General features: G+C 43.8%; 1 protein-coding gene across 1 annotated transcript in view; it reads right to left on the reverse strand.

The window, feature by feature from the left end:
- Window positions 1–16,736, reverse strand: part of LOC115143960 (cadherin-related family member 1-like) — a 155,553-nt gene that overhangs the window by 101,304 nt on the left and 37,513 nt on the right. The window contains exons 9-10 of the mRNA XM_065002382.1: window positions 10,686–10,764; window positions 6,391–6,491 (exon numbers count right to left, since the gene is read on the reverse strand). Coding sequence (XP_064858454.1) covers window positions 6,391–6,491; window positions 10,686–10,764 — 180 coding nt within the window. The remainder of the gene's footprint in view (window positions 1–6,390; window positions 6,492–10,685; window positions 10,765–16,736) is intronic.

Consider the following 16,736-nt stretch of genomic DNA (forward strand, 5'->3'; position numbering starts at 1 on the left):
GCTGGGAAAAATGGCTGTCAAAGGACACCAGAAACAAAATTGTAGACCTGCACCAGGCTGGGAAGACTGAATCTGCAATAGGTAAGCAGCTTGGTTTGAAGAAATCAACTGTGGGAGCAATTATTAGGAAATGGAAGACATACAAGACCACTGATAATCTCCCTCGATCTGGGGCTCCACGCAAGATCTCACCCCGTGGGGTCAAAATGATGACAAGAACGGTGAGCAAAAATTCCAGAACCACACGGGGGGACTTAGTGAATGACCTGCAGAGAGCTGGGACCAAAGTAACAAAGCCTACCATCAGTAACACACTACGCCGCCAGGGACTCAAATCCTGCAGTGCCAGACGTGTCCCCCTGCTTACGCCAGTACATGTCCAGGCCCATCTGAAGTTTGCTAGAGAGCATTTGGGTGATCCAGAAGAAGATTGGGAGAATGTCATATGGTCAGATGAAACCAAAATATAACTTTTTGGTAAAAACTCAACTCGTCATGTTTGGAGGACAAAGAATGCTGAGTTGCATCCAAAAAACACCATACCTACTGTGAAGCATGGGGGTGGAAACATCATGCTTTGGGGCTGTCTTTCTGCAAAGGGACCAGGACGACTGATCCATGTAAAGGAAAGAATGAATGGGGCCATGTATCGTGAGATTGTGAGTGAAAACCTCCTTCCATCAGCAAGGGCATTAAAGATTAAATGTGGCTGGGTCTTTCAGCATGACAATGATCCCAAACACACCGCCCGGGCAACGAAGGAGTTGCTTCGTAAGAAGCATTTCAAGGTCCTGGAGTGGCCTAGCCAGTCTCCAGATCTCAACCCCATAGAAAATCTTTGGAGGGAGTTGAAAGTCCGTGTTGCCCAGCAACAGCCCCAAAACATCACTGCTATAGAGGAGATCTGCATGGAGGAATGGGCCAAAATACCAGCAACAGTGTGTGAAAACCTTGTGACGACTTGTGACGACTTACAGAAAACGTTTGACCTCTGTCATTGCCAACAAAGGGTATATAACAAAGTATTGAGATAAACTTTTGTAACTATGATGAAAATTACAGGCCTCTCTCATATTTTTAAGTGGGAGAACTTGCACAATTGGTGGCTGACTAAATACTTTTTGCCACACTGTATATGTTGTGTTTTCGCTGTAAAACATGTAAAAAAATCGGACACGATGGGTAGATTAAAAATATGTTTATCTTTCCATTTGCCTTATTGGACTTGTTAATGTGTGTTAAATATTTTTTAAAATATATTTTTGAATTTCCCGCACTGCCTTTTCAGTGGAATGTTGGGGGGTTCCGTTAGCGGAACGTGTGTCCTAGACAGGTTTTAACCCTTGTATTTTTATGAATGTTAAATATTTATAATACTGTAATTTGAATTTCGCGCTCTACAATTTCACCGGATGTTGTTGAGGTGTGCCGCTAGTGGGACGCCTATCCTAAAAAGGTTTGAAGGCATTGAACAAATCCAAATAAGAGACAGCTAGATACACCTACTTCAAAATACTAGCTAACTAATAAAACATTGCTATAGCCTACACAATACCACAGATTATTTTACCAGACTCACAGAATGTTGTTTTCTTTCTGTGCCACCAAACATTTGCATACTACTAGTAAAGTGAACAGGTTTAACTAACACTGTAACATTATGGAACAACATTATTTACATTAAACAAATGGTTTGCGGGGAGAGGCTATAATGGACACTCCTGTTCTGCAAAATGATGACATATGTACTTTTATACTTCCGGCGCCGACTGAGATGGCCGCCTCGCTTCGCGTTCCTAGGAAACTATGCAGTTTTTTGTTTTTTTACGTGTTATTTCTTACATTAGTACCCCAGGTCATCTTAGGTTTCATTACATACAGTCGAGAAGAACTACTGAATATAAGATCAGCGCCAACTCACCATCAGTACGACCAAGAATATGTTTTCCGAGACGCGGATCCGGTGTTCTGCCTTACAAACAGGACAACGGAATGGATCGCATGCAGCGACCCAAGGAAACGACTCCGAAAAAGAGGGAAACGAGGCGGTGTTCTGGTCAGACTCCGAAAAAGGGCACATCGCGCACCACTCCCCAGCATTCTTCTTGCCAATGTCCAGTCTCTTGACAACAAGGTTGACGAAATCCGAGCAAGGGTAGCATTCCAGAGGGACATCAGAGACTGCAACGTTCTCTGCTTCACAGAAACATGGCTTACTGGGAAGACGCTATCCGACGCGGTGCAGCCAACGGGTTTCTCCACGCATCGCGCCGACAGAAACAAACATCTTTCTGGTAAGAAGAGTGGCGGGGGCGTATGCCTCATGACTAACGAGACATGGTGTGATGAAGGAAACATACAGGAACTCAAATCCTTCTGTTCACCTGATTTAGAATTCCTCACAATCAAATGTAGACCGCATTATCTTCCAAGAGAATTCTCCTCGATTATAATCACAGCCGTATATATCCCCCCAAGCAGACACATCGATGGCTCTGAACGAACTTTATTTAACTCTTTGCAAACTGGAAACCATTTATCCGGAGGCTGCATTCATTGTAGCTGGGGATTTTAACAAAGCTAATCTGAAAACAAGACTCCCTAAATTTTACCAGCATATCGATTGCGCAACCAGGGGTGGTAAAACCTTGGATCATTGTTACTCTAACTTCCGCGACGCATATAAGGCCCTGCCCCGCCCCCTTTCGGAAAAGCTGACCACGACTCCATTTTGCTGATCCCTGCCTACAGGCAGAAACTAAAACAAGAGGCTCCCACGCTGAGGTCTGTCCAACGCTGGTCAGACCAAGCTGACTCCACACTCCAAGACTGCTTCCATCACGTGGACTGGGACATGTTTCGTATTGCGTCAGATGGAAATATTGACGAATACGCTGATTCGGTGTGCGAGTTCATTAGAACGTGCGTCGAAGATGTCGTTCCCATAGCAACGATAAAAACATTCCCAAACCAGAAACCGTGGATTGATGGCAGCATTCGCGTGAAACTGAAAGCGCGAACCACTGCTTTTAATCAGGGCAAGGTGTCTGGTAATATGTCCGAATATAAACAATGCAGCTATTCCCTCCGCAAGGCTATTAAACAAGCTAAGCGTCAGTACAGAGACAAAGTGGAATCTCAATTCAATGGCTCAGACACAAGAGGCATGTGGCAGGGTCTACAGTCAATCACGGACTACAAGAAGAAACCCAGCCCAGTCACGGACCAGGATGTCTTGCTCCCAGGCAGACTAAATAACTTTTTGCCCGCTTTGAGGACAATACATTGCCACTGACACGGCCTGCAACGAAAACATGCGGTCTCTCCTTCACTGCAGCCGAGGTGAGTAAGACATTTAAACGTGTTAACCCTCGCAAGGCTGCAGGCCCAGACGGCATCCCCAGCCGCGCCCTCAGAGCATGCGCAGACCAGCTGGCCGGTGTGTTTACGGACATATTCAATCAATCCCTATACCAGTCTGCTGTTCCCACATGCTTCAAGAGGGCCACCATTGTTCCTGTTCCCAAGAAAGCTAAGGTAACTGAGCTAAACGACTACCGCCCCGTAGCACTCACTTCCGTCATCATGAAGTGCTTTGAGAGACTAGTCAAGGACCATATCACCTCCACCCTACCTGACACCCTAGACCCACTCCAATTTGCTTACCGCCCAAATAGGTCCACAGACGATGCAATCTCAACCACACTGCACACTGCCCTAACCCACCTGGACAAGAGGAATACCTATGTGAGAATGCTGTTCATCGACTACAGCTCGGCATTCAACACCATAGTACCCTCCAAGCTCGTCATCAAGCTCGAGACCCTGGGTCTCGACCCCGCCCTGTGCAACTGGGTTCTGGACTTCCTGACGGGCCGCCCCCAGGTGGTGAGGGTAGGCAACAACATCTCCTCCCCGCTGATCCTCAACACGGGGCCCCACAAGGGTGCGTTCTGAGCCCTCTCCTGTACTCCCTGTTCACCCACGACTGCGTGGCCATGCACGCCTCCAACTCAATCATCAAGTTTGCGGACGACACAACAGTGGTAGGCTTGATTACCAACAACGACGAGACGGCCTACAGGGAGGAGGTGAGGGCCCTCGGAGTGTGGTGTCAGGAAAATAACCTCACACTCAACGTCAACAAAACTAAGGAGATGATTGTGGACTTCAGGAAACAGCAGAGGGAACACCCCTATCCACATCGATGGATCAGTAGTGGAGAGGGTAGCAAGTTTTAAGTTCCTCGGCATACACATCACAGACAAACTGAATTGGTCCACTCACACTGACAGCGTCGTGAAGAAGGCGCAGCAGCGCCTCTTCAACCTCAGGAGGCTGAAGAAATTCGGCTTGTCACCAAAAGCACTCACAAACTTCTACAGATGCACAATCGAGAGCATCCTGGCGGGCTGTATCACCGCCTGGTACGGCAACTGCTCCGCCCTCAACCGTAAGGCTCTCCAGAGGGTAGTGAGGTCTGCACAACGCATCACCGGGGGCAAACTACCTGCCCTCCAGGACACCTACACCACCCGATGTTACAGGAAGGCCATAAAGATCATCAAGGACATCAACCACCCGAACCACTGCCTGTTCACCCCGCTATCATCCAGAAGGCGAGGTCAGTACAGGTGCATCAAAGCTGGGACCGAGAGACTGAAAAACAGCTTCTATCTCAAGGCCATCAGACTGTTAAACAGCCACCACTAACATTGAGTGGCTGCTGCCAACACACTGTCATTGACACTGACCCAACTCCAGCCACTTTAATAATGGGAAATGATGTAAATATATCACTAGCCACTTTAAACAATGCTACCTTATATAATGTTACTTACCCTACATTATTCATCTCATATGCATATGTATATACTGTACTCTAGATCATCGACTGCATTCTTATGTCACTAGCCACTTTAACTATGCCACTTTGTTTACTTTGTCTACATACTCATCTCATATGTATATACTGTACTCGATACCATCTACTGTATGCTGCTCTGTACCATCACACATTCATATATCCTTATGTACATATTCCTTATCCCCTTACACTGTGTATAAGACAGTAGTTTTGGAATTGTTAGTTAGATTACTTGTTGGTTATCACTGCATTGTCGGAACTAGAAGCACAAGCATTTCGCTACACTCGCATTAACATCTGCTAACCATGTGTATGTGACAAATAAAATTTGATTTGATTTGATTTGATTTGTTGTGCAGCTGAGAGCCGAGCGAACCGAATCACACAGGGCTGTGACAGCAAAGGAGGACACTGTGTCCTGCTGTTCTTGGCATTCCTGCTCTCCCCATTGAGTAGACTGTATCACAGTGACATCTGGATGGCTACCACTATTAGTTATTTGTTGTGTAGGCTGGTATCCTACTTTAAATATAATCCTGGGAGGGAAAACAATTGTCCATGTTACTAGCTACTGCGAGCGACACTGATTTACAGCTTCCCAGTTGCAAACACCTTAGGTTGGCAGGCATCTCGATACAATACCGGTGGAGTAGTCATTCATTCATTGGGTTTAGCGGCTCACAAGTAGTTTAACGGTCCATGGCGTGGATTATGTGTAAAATACAGCCCATCTATCTGAAAAAAACATTGTGCCGCTAAAAATAAGGGTAATAACTTTTGAACTGCTAGAAACAGAACCTTTTCTCTGTAGTAATGGTGAAAACACAGCATCACGAATCTGCACTCAGTTTATTCTCTATGGCACTCAGTGGCTGCGGTGTACCTAAAAGCCCATCATCACAACAAATATTATCTGGGTGATTTTCTTCTTGGTCGCACAGCAAGACATTTACGAGCAATTTAGAGCAGACCAAAATGGCTTGCATCAACTTGAGCTAGCTAGCTGAATAGCTAGCGAACTTAAGCCAGCTAGCTACCTTGGTTAGCTAAGAAAATATGCAGTAATTCAACGTTGTCTAGCAATAAACATACTTATAAACAAGTCAAGATTCCTACCCAGCAGATGTTGAAAATATTATTCCATTTCACAGCCACTTCAAGAAGATATTTACTAAAATAGTCTGAGCTTCATATGTCTCACCTGACAGCATGACGTTCGTGCCTGAAACTGACCATTTGAATCTACAGTAGGCATAAGCTATTACCATAAAGAAATAGTATGTTAGAGTAATTTTTACAGGAGGCTTCCAATTACAGTTAATTAAACAGTTTTTTTCAGCATTTTACCCATAATTCAATGCTGTCTACACATGAACTATACTGTGCATTCTACAGTGTTTTACTGTTAAGATTACACAAAAGTATTACAGTGACGATGAACACATTCCATAACAAACAACTCCTACTGGAGCAGGATATTGTAGCCTACAGTTCTGTCTTATTGTGTGGCTACATAAACCTACCTTGACTTTCATGTTGAAAATTTCCCTCTTCAGATAGATAGGGTAAGTCAGCAGACTGATCACACCACTTGTTTTGTTGATGCTAAAAACACCATCTGTACCTGCATAGGACAGAGGAGAGATATCACAGTACGGTAGGAACATGTCATAGGGAGTAGGGATGTACTATAATATGTACACTCGTCGCACTTTTTTTTCTAAGTAAACTTTTTCTAAGTAAACTAAAAAAATAAACATCCTCTCGCTGTCAACTGCGTTTATTTTCAGCAAACTTAACATGTGTAAATATTTGTATGAACATAACAAGATTCAACAACTGAGACATAAACTGAACAAGTTCCACAGACATGTGACTAACAGAAATAGAATAATGTGTCCTTGACAAAGGGGGGGTCAAAATCAAAAGTAACAGTCAGTATCTGGTGTGGCCACCAGCTGCATTAAGTACTACAATGCAGGAATGCTAGGAATGCACCAGATTTGCCAGTTCTTGCTGTGAGATGTTGCCCCACTCTTCCACCAAGGCACCTGCAAGTTGTGAAGCATGGTGGTGGAAGCATCATGCTGTGGGGATGTGTTTCATCGGCAGGGACTGTGAAACTGGTCAGAATTGAAGGAATGATGGATGAAGCTTAATACAGGTAAATTCTTGAGGGAAACCTGTTTGTCTTCCAGAGTTTTGAGACTGGGATGGAGGTTTACCTTCCAGCAGGACAATGATCCTAAGCATACTGCTAAAGCAACACTCGAGTGGTTTAAGGGGAAACATTTAAATGTCTTGGAATGGCCTAGTCAAAGCCCAGACCTCAATCCAATTGAGAATCTGTGGTATGACTTAGAGAATGCTGTACACCAGCGGAACCCATCCAACTTGAAGGAGCTGGAGCAGATTTGCCTTGAAGAAGTGGCAAAACTCCCAGCGGCTAAATGTGCCAAGCTTATAGAGATATACACCAAGAAACTTGCAGCTGTGATTTCTGCAAAAGGTGGCTCTACAAAGTCTTGACTTTGGGGAGGGTGAATAGTTACGCACACTCAAGTTTTTAGTTTTTTTTGTCTTATTTCTTGTTTGTTTCAAAATATTTTGCATCTTCAAAGTGGTAGGCATGTTGTGTAAATCAAATGATACAAATCCCCCAAAAATCAATTAATTCCAGGTTGTAAGGCAACAAAATAGGAAAAATGCCAAGGGAGGTGAATTCTTTCGCAAGCCACTAAGGGAGAGTGGGAATCACCTACATAGCTCCATTTTTATGGAATGGTCTGCCTATTCATGTGAAATACAGAGACTCGGTCTCAACCTTTAAGTCTTCATTGAAGACTCATCTCTTCAGTGGGTCCTATGCTTGAGTGTAGTCTGGCCCAGGAGTGTGAAGGTCAACGGAAAGGCACTGGAGAAACGTACTGCCCTTGCTGTCTCTGCCTGGCAGATTTCCCTCTCTCCACTGGGATTCTTTGCCTCTAACCCTATTATAGGGGCTGAGTCACTGGCTTACTGGAGCTCTTCCATACCGTTCCTAGGAGGGGTGTGTCACTTGAGTGGGTTGAGTCAATGATGTGATCTTCCTGTCCGGGTTGGCGCCCCCCCTTGGGTTGTGCCGTGGCGGAGATCTTTGAGGGCTATACTCGGCCTTGTCTCAGGATGGTAAGTTGGTGGTTGAAGATATCCCTCTGGTGGTGTGGGGGCTGTGCGTTGGCAAACTGGGAGGGGTTATATCCTGCCTGTTTGGCCCTGTCCGGGGGTATCGTCGGACGGGGCCACAGTGTCTCCCGACCCCTCCTGTCTCAGCCTCCAGTATTTATGCTGTAGTAGTTTGTGTCGGGGGGCTAGGGTCAGTCTGTTATATCTGGAGTACTTCTCCTGTCTGATCCGGTGTCCTGTGTGAATTTAAGTATGCTCTCTCTAATTCTCTCTTTCTCTCTTTCTTTCGCTCTCTCGGAGGACCTGAGCACTAGGACCATGACTCAGGACTACCTGCCATGATGACTCCTTGCTGTCCTCAGTCCACCTGGCCGTGTTGCTGCTCCAGTTTCAACTGTTCTGCCTGCGGCTATGGAACCCTGACCTGTTCACCGGACTTGCTACCTGTCCCAGACCTGCTGTTTTTAACTCTCTAGAGACAGCACGAGTGTTAGAGATACTCTGAATGATCGGCTATGAAAAACCAACTGCCATTTACTCCTGAGGTGTTGACCTGTTGCACCCTCGACAACCACTGTGATTATTATTTGACCCTGCTGGTCATCTATGAACATCTTGGCCATGTTCTGTTATAATCTCCGCTCAGCACAGCCAGGAGAGGACTGGCCACCCCTCATAGCCTGGTTCCTCTCTAGGTTTCTTCCTAGATTCTGGCCTTTCTAGGGGGGTTTTCCTAGCCACTGTGCTTCTACACCTGTATTGCTTGCTGTTTGGAGTTTTAGGCTGGGTTTCTGTACAGCACTTTGTGACATCGGCTGATGTAAGAGTTTTTTAAATTAATTTGATTGAATCATCATGTTATCAAACTTAGTTTTGTTGCCATACATGTTTATGCTATCACTATTTTAGGAACCCGAAGGAGGAAGAGGAAGCCTAAAGCTCCTGCTGAAATGGAGAAAGTCAAACGCTTCAGCTGAAATGTCATTCTCAATTGTATTAAAGGCTGGGGGAATAAGAGTGTGTATAGTCTCGGAGGTGTAAACATACAAATCAACTGAGAATATGAATCATGTTGTTTTCTTTTCTGTTCATTTATATGTAATTTCATATGTTTCATAATGTTGAACAGTATGGAGGTAATATTCAAAAAGGAGGAGCAACTGTTGGGTTCTAGCTTGAAATATACTTTTTCATGTTACCATAATATAACTTATTGATTACTTTCCATGTATAATGAATGTATATGTTGGGGTCAATGGAGGGTGGATAGAACCTAGCTGTAGGGAAAGTTACTGAGTGAGACAAGGGGAAGTGCAGAGAGTTTACATTCCCTAACCCTAACCCAAAACATGTTATTGTTAAATATCTTGGCTCCTAAGGAGGGAGGCAATGGACAAACAGTCGTGTATTAGGGAGGAGTGAGGAATTCGGCCCAGGGTCAGAAGAAGTGAGAAGGAACAGTCCTATTACACACCCACAAAGGTTCTAGCATCAGTCAGGGCCATGACTACACCAGTGAGAGGAACAAATGAATAAGTTCCTGACTAACAACAGTAATGTATTCACTGTCTAGAGTTAACTCTGCCTAGTAGGAGGGTATAAATATATGTGCTTGTGTAACGTCTTTGTCTTTCCAGCTGTATGACCCAGTGGGTGAGCTTTTTCTATGTTTGTTCAGAACCTAACAAAGGTTAATAGGAAAGTTAATCATTTAAACCACTTAAATATACTCACATTCACAAAACATGTAGTATTTGACACTCACACATTCATTCCTCAACTGTTTTTTCTATAATGCTACAGGCTCTTTATCATTCTCCATACCTTATATTCCAAATCATCCTACATGCATCCAACAATACCACCATGGAATTTTGCAGCTGCTATTCGAGAACTCATCTGGATTAGAAATAAAACTCTGGTTATCTTATTCCAGAGCACATTGTACAGCTGTTTTTAAAGATTTTATTGCCAGGAATCCTTTGTGTAGGCAATGCCATATGTATAGGTTAATAAGCATATAGTATGCAGCTGTCGTTTTTTAAACCTCCATTATAGCATACATGACACACCCATATCTTTCTATCTACATGCTTTTCTTTAGGTTTCTATGCAAATTAATAAATTAATGTTTATTTAAGCCTGCAGCTAGTTATTTGAAAAGAGACATTCATGCAAAAACATGATTCAAACTTGAATTCACTGACAGAGAGATGGCTAATGAAACACCAGCTTCCTGAGCAGGCACATTGACGTTTACAATATTTGCTGGCTAGTCTAGTCATCTGTAACATTGCTTAGCTTTCAATAAATTGGTCAACGGAGTTACCTCTTCATAAGATCAAAACCATTCATATTTCATGATGCATATTTCAAGTGCACTCGGAAACAGTCTCATTTCATTCCTAGGGAGCTGACGTTAGCTCCTCTTAACACACTGACAGCAGATCACGATTTCATGTGTTTACATCTTAGAAGCAGACCATTGAATACCTTCATCACGAGGGGTATGTAAAGGAGTTCAGACACACAACAGGATTTTTGGTACGTTATATCAAATTAAATGAGCACATACCATGGTAAATCAATGTAAATAAACAATGTATACAGATATACTCCATAGAAAGCCTACTGGATAACTGTTGATGCTTACCATTCTCAAGGGAATAATGAATTGGTTTGGGCATTCCTAGGTCTCCATCTTTGGCGAAAACTGTGAATATTTCCGAACCCTGTGGACAGAAGTGTTATTAGAATAGTCTGAGCTATGAAACACATCTATGTAATTACCAGTAAAACAGGATTGGTAATCAGCTTTGAGGCATTAGAGGCATTCAGGATAAATACAGCTGGAATATTTCTCTCCAATAGCTACATGGACGGTAGCAGTTTGCTTGTTGGACTATAATGAAGATGTATATGTAAGAAATAGAGAAAAATATATATAAATTCTATAAAATATAATTTTGTGGTTCAGTCTACATGTTACCAGTTGCGCAATATATACCATGCTCCCCCAAAATCGACTGTATTTTCTATCGTCCATATTATGAGGTGTTGAATGAATACAATCTTAGTTTATGAATTCCCATCAACATCAAAAACAGAAATATAGTTATAATCATACAGTAGTTCAATAGTTGAACAGTCATGTTTTTGCTGAATGTAACACATGCAACATCACTCAGTGTTTACAATTACACTTGTCGTTTAGGCTGTTTCTTGCTGATAATAAGGAGATTCCTTAGACAAAGACCGTAGCATAAAGTTGCAAAATGTTTTGCCATGTAAACCTTATACTTCAAACATAAAACATTTTACAGCAAAAACGAGTTTATTTTGTACAAATGCAGGTGCCCTGTTTCATTCCGTTTGCTTCTGTTTGCTTCCATTTGGTTCGTAGTGAATATACCCCTGGAGCAGTCCACCGCAAAAACCACAGCATGGGGCTACTAAGAGACTGCAGAGAGAGAACCGACTGGTTACAAACGGGTTGAAACAACATTTCCATGCAATTTCAACAACAACAAACATTTCCAACTGATGTCATTTAAATCAACACGGGAAACTGTTTGGATTTGAAAGAATACATCAACAGAAAGGAATTTCTGGACTTTTCCAATGTGCAATAAGTAGAAATCACTCCCCCACTCGCTTCATGAATTCACCTGATCAGTTTTCTAATCTTTTAGATTGCTGCTGCCTGATACCATGATAAATCACATGGAGAGGACCTTTGCTATCAAGCTATCAATGTGCATAATATCTAACTAGCGAGACAAGAGTTGTGAAAAAATATGAAACGCTGATGGGCATTCTGACTGACTGACAGCAAACTAGACTACCCACTGCATGTTGAGGACACACACACACCCCTCCTTGCACTTTCTAATCTGCAGCTTTTTTGTAGTGACTGTGAGAATGTGCAGGGAGGTATTTTGCCAACATCTACTTATGCATATTAAAACACGAGTATCACGAGTATCATCCAATCCGACTATCAACTGTCAATTTATGGGTACGATTACGAATACGAGTATTACCATCGCGGCATACCCCTACTTTTCACGCTCGAGTTCCAAATATCTCTAACGGTCTCCCCAGCATGATTTTTTTATGGGTGTGATGTCACTGTTCTATAATGTGATTGTTACGCAACACGACAGTTAACTCGCGCTGCCTTCAAACCAAGGCATGCTTCCAGCTAATTATCTATCTATATTATCTAACTTGTCAATTTCTAATTATTTTCAAACAACATTTTGAAATGAGGTGTGTTCCGCCTCCTCATTACTTCACATAGAAGTAGCCTTTTTCACTGTGGCGGACAATTTACATTTGAGGCATGCTATGTTAATGTAAGGCGAGGATTAGATCGATGAGCCGGACAAACTTTGATGAGTGCCCAAGCACTCCCCCAGTGTTTCCCCAGGTCAAGTATGAAGAGAACCTGCACAAACTTTTTCTGTCACATGTTGCCTACAAATAATAACTTATAACTAGCTACATTTTTTAATTAGCTCTGTAAAATGTTGCTAATGGAATCAGATACCAAGCTCTACCAAGCTGGCTGCTGTCCACTTATTAGCATGTTAGCCATTGCATGCCAAGCCACTAGCTGCTAACGATAGTGCTAATGTTGCTATGCTGGCCTATAGCCTGAGGCCTGCTAGCTGTAGCCTAGCATCCTAGCCTCCAGTTATTGCCTGTTTACTGTATGCAAACCCACAGTCTACACATTTACATTACATATTCAGACCCTTTACTAAGAGCTTTGTTGAAGCACTTTTGGATGTGATTACAGCCTCGAGTCTTCTTTGGTATGACGCTACAAGCTTGGCACAGCAGTAATTGGGGAGTTTCTCCCATTCATCTCGGCAGATGCTCTCAAGCTCTGTCAGGTTGGATGGGGAGTGTCGCTTCACAGCTATTTTCAGGTCTCTCCAGAGATGTTCAATCAGATTCATGTCTGGGGTCTGTCTGGGCCACTCAAGGACATTCAGAGACTTGTCCCGAAGCCACTCCTGTGTCATCTTGGCTGTTTGCTTAGGGTCGTCGTCCTGTTTTAAGGTGATCCTTTGCCCCAGTCGGAGGTCCCGAGCATTCTGGAGCAGGTTTTCATCAAGGATCTCTCTGTATTTTGCTCTGTTCATCTTTCCCTCGATCCCAACTAGTCTCCAGTCCCTGCAGCATGATTTTGCCACCCCATGCTTCATCGTATCCCAAGATGGCGTAGCAGTCAGACATGTGTGTTTGTCTTTGTCTTATCCCGTGTAAATAGCCAGGTTTTTCTTCTGTATATATCTCATTCTCACTTTCTACCTATGAACTAAATACACTTTCCTGCAACCCGCCTCACCCAATGTAGTACGGATCCGCTATGCTATTTTATTTATCATAACTGGAAACTCTGTCAGGAGCTAGCCAGCTAACTAGTTACTAGTCTTTGTTAGCCACAGCTAGCGGTCTTCACCTTTATCTCGGTCACCAGCCAGCCTTAGCTCAGACAATACCTACCAGTCTGCACAGCGTGATATCAACCCAGAGCATATCGGACTATTTCTCTCTACCACATCACCGGATTCCTACCTCTCTGGATCATTACACCGGAACATTGCTAGATAGCTGCAAATGAGTGGCTACTGTTAGCTAACACCTCTGTCCCAAAGCAAGCACCAGTTAGCCTTGAGCTAGCCTCGAGCTCGGCCCATATACTGTCAAACACTCCTTAAAACCATTCAGCGAGCAGGCCTTTCTAATCAACCTGGCCCTGGTATCCTGGAAGGATATTGACCTCATTTCGTCAGTAGAGGATGCCTGACTATTCTTAAATAAGCATGCCTCATTAAAATAAATTAGAACAAAGAACAGATATAGCCCTTGGTTCACCCCAGACCTTGACCAGCACAAAAACATCCTGTGGCATACTGCATTAGCATCAAATATTCCCTGCGAAGAACCTAGGGATAGGCGTCCCCCTGTCGACAACATCCTGTGAAATTGGAGGGCACGCAATTCAAATAAATCACTGCAATATTAAACATTCATGAACATACAAGTATCTTATATAATTTAAAAGCTTAACTTCTTGTTAATTTAACTGTGTTGTACGATTTACAATAGGCTTTACAGTGAAAGCATACCATGCGATTGTCTGAAGACGGCGCCCCACATCAACACAAAATCACAAATAGAGATAAAATAAATCACTGACCTTTGAAGATCTTCCTCTGTTTGCAATCACAAGGGTCCCAGCTAAATAACAAACCCACACTGTGCTTAGTCTAAACTCAAACCTCTGCCATCTCAGTTTACACCGAGGTATGCGTGGTCTGAATAGGATTGCCTCAGGAATTTTTTTATACGTAACAATAGAAAAAATGGTTCAATGACGCCTAATCATGTCTGTGCTCACGGGGGCGGGCCAATGACTTAGTTCAAATTTAAAGGGAACATTACATAATTTGACAAATAGTTTCATCTTTACTCATTCATTTTATACAATAACCAGATGCAAACATCATAATGGAGGCATCTGGATAAACAGAGTTCTTTCATGAGGTCACAAACATGAAACAAAATGGGCTGGATCGTAGCTGGCTTCTCCACCGACCGTTTACACATTCTCCAAATCATGAATATTGTTCAGTTCTCAAATTCTATGATGTAGTAGAAGATCCTTTGTTCTACTCTGAAACTCTCTCTTTATATGGCTGTGTTCCAAGATGTTGCGTAGCAGTCGGACGTGTGTTTTGTCTTGTCCCGTCCTGTATAGTGTAAATATAGTTTTTCCTGGTTTTTTTCTGTATATATTTCGTACATATTTTAATCTCACTTTCCAACTACAGGCTGAATATACTCTCCTGCAACCCGCATCACCCAATGTGGTACGGATCTGCTTTTTCTATACTTTAGAATCGGAACCCTCATCAGAAGCTAGCCAGCTAACTAGCTACTAGCTAGTAGCTAGCCACTGCTAGCAGTCTTCAACGCTAACTAGGACACCAGCGCGACATCTACCCAAAGCATATCAGACTGCTTTTTCTCTACCATATCTCCGGATTCCTACCGCAAGCTCTGAACCTTTACACCGGATCATCTCAACTAGCTAGCTGCAATCCGAGTGGCTACTCCTGGCTAACGTCTCTGTCCCAGAGCAAGCACCAGTTAGCCTGGAGCTAGCCTCGAGCTAAGCCCATCTCCCGACTAGCCGAAGAGGTCCAACAATACCTATTTTGCCAATTGGCCTGGACCCTCTACTGCCGACTCGGAGCCCCGCCGATCCATCACGACTGGTCCGCCGACATAATCGTCCGAGGGGTTTCAACAGGCTTTTCCGCTGCGACATCGCCAAAGATCCATCTGCTGGCCAAGGCCCCGAGCTTTCTGAATCGCTGTATCTCCAGCTCACCGCATGAAGAGGAATAAACAGACTCACCCCATCGCGACGTCCCCCAAAGGTTAACTCTCTAGCCCTCGCTATCTCCCTGCTTGCTAATTCGGCCTGCTAACGGCTAGCTTGTCAAGCCCGGTCCGCTAACTGCTACCTTGTCTAGCTCGGGCCTACGAACTGTTAGCTTGTTAGCACAGGCCTGCTAACCGTCTGAACCACCGCGTCCCAATCACTCTCTGACCCCATTTACTCTCTATCTCTTTTTGATTTTTAATTTGTTTATATCTTCCGGAAACCTGCCTCACCCAATGTGATACGGAATCGCTATTACTTTTACTCTTATTTTTATTTTTATGACACACTCAAGAACCTCCAGACGCTAACCAGCTAACTAGCTACAAGCTATTTAGTCATTGTTAGTTTTTAAAAACCTGGATAACACTCGCCAGCCCAGCCTCCCTGCCCATCCACCGCTGCCCCCTGGACACTGATCTCTTGGCTACATAGCTGACGACGCTGGACTGTCCATTAATCACGGTACTCCTTTCTGCTTGTTTGTCTTACCTGTCGGCCCCGTTGCCTAGTCAACGCCATTTTACCTGCTGTTTGTTGTGCTAGCGGATTAGCCTCGCCTACTGTTTTTAGCTAGCTTTCCAAATTCAACACCTGTGATTACTGTATGCCTCGCTGTATGTCTCTCTCAGATGTCAATATGCCTTGTATACTGTTGTTCAGGTTAGTTATCATTGTTTTAGTTCACAATGGAGCCCCTAGACCCACTCTGCATACCCCTGTTACCTCCTTTGTCCCACCTCCCACACATGCGGTGACCTCACCCATTACAACCAGCATGTCCAGAGATACAACCTCTCTCATCATCACCCAGTGCCTGGGCCTACCTCCGCTGTACCCGCACCCCACCATACCCCTGTCTGCGCATTATGCCCTGAATATATTCTACCATGCCCAGAAACCTGCTCCTCTTATCCTCTGCCCCCAACGCTCTAGGCGACCAGTTTTGATAGCCTTTAGCCGCACCCTCATACTACTCCTTCTCTGTTCTGCGGGTGATGTGGAGGTAAACCCAGGCCCTGCATGTCCCCAGGTACCCTCATTTGTTGACTTCTGCGATCGAAAAAGCCTTGGTTTTATGCATGTCAACATCAGAAGCCTCCTCCCCAAGTTTGTTTTACTCACTGCTTTAGCACACTCTGCTAACCCTGATGTCCTAGCCGTGTCTGAATCCTGGCTCAGGAAGGCCACCAAAAATGCAGAGATTTCCATACCCAACTATAACATCTTCCGTCAAGA

Source organism: Oncorhynchus nerka, linkage group LG16, assembly GCF_034236695.1.
Source record: "Oncorhynchus nerka isolate Pitt River linkage group LG16, Oner_Uvic_2.0, whole genome shotgun sequence".
Taxonomy (NCBI): domain Eukaryota; kingdom Metazoa; phylum Chordata; class Actinopteri; order Salmoniformes; family Salmonidae; genus Oncorhynchus; species Oncorhynchus nerka.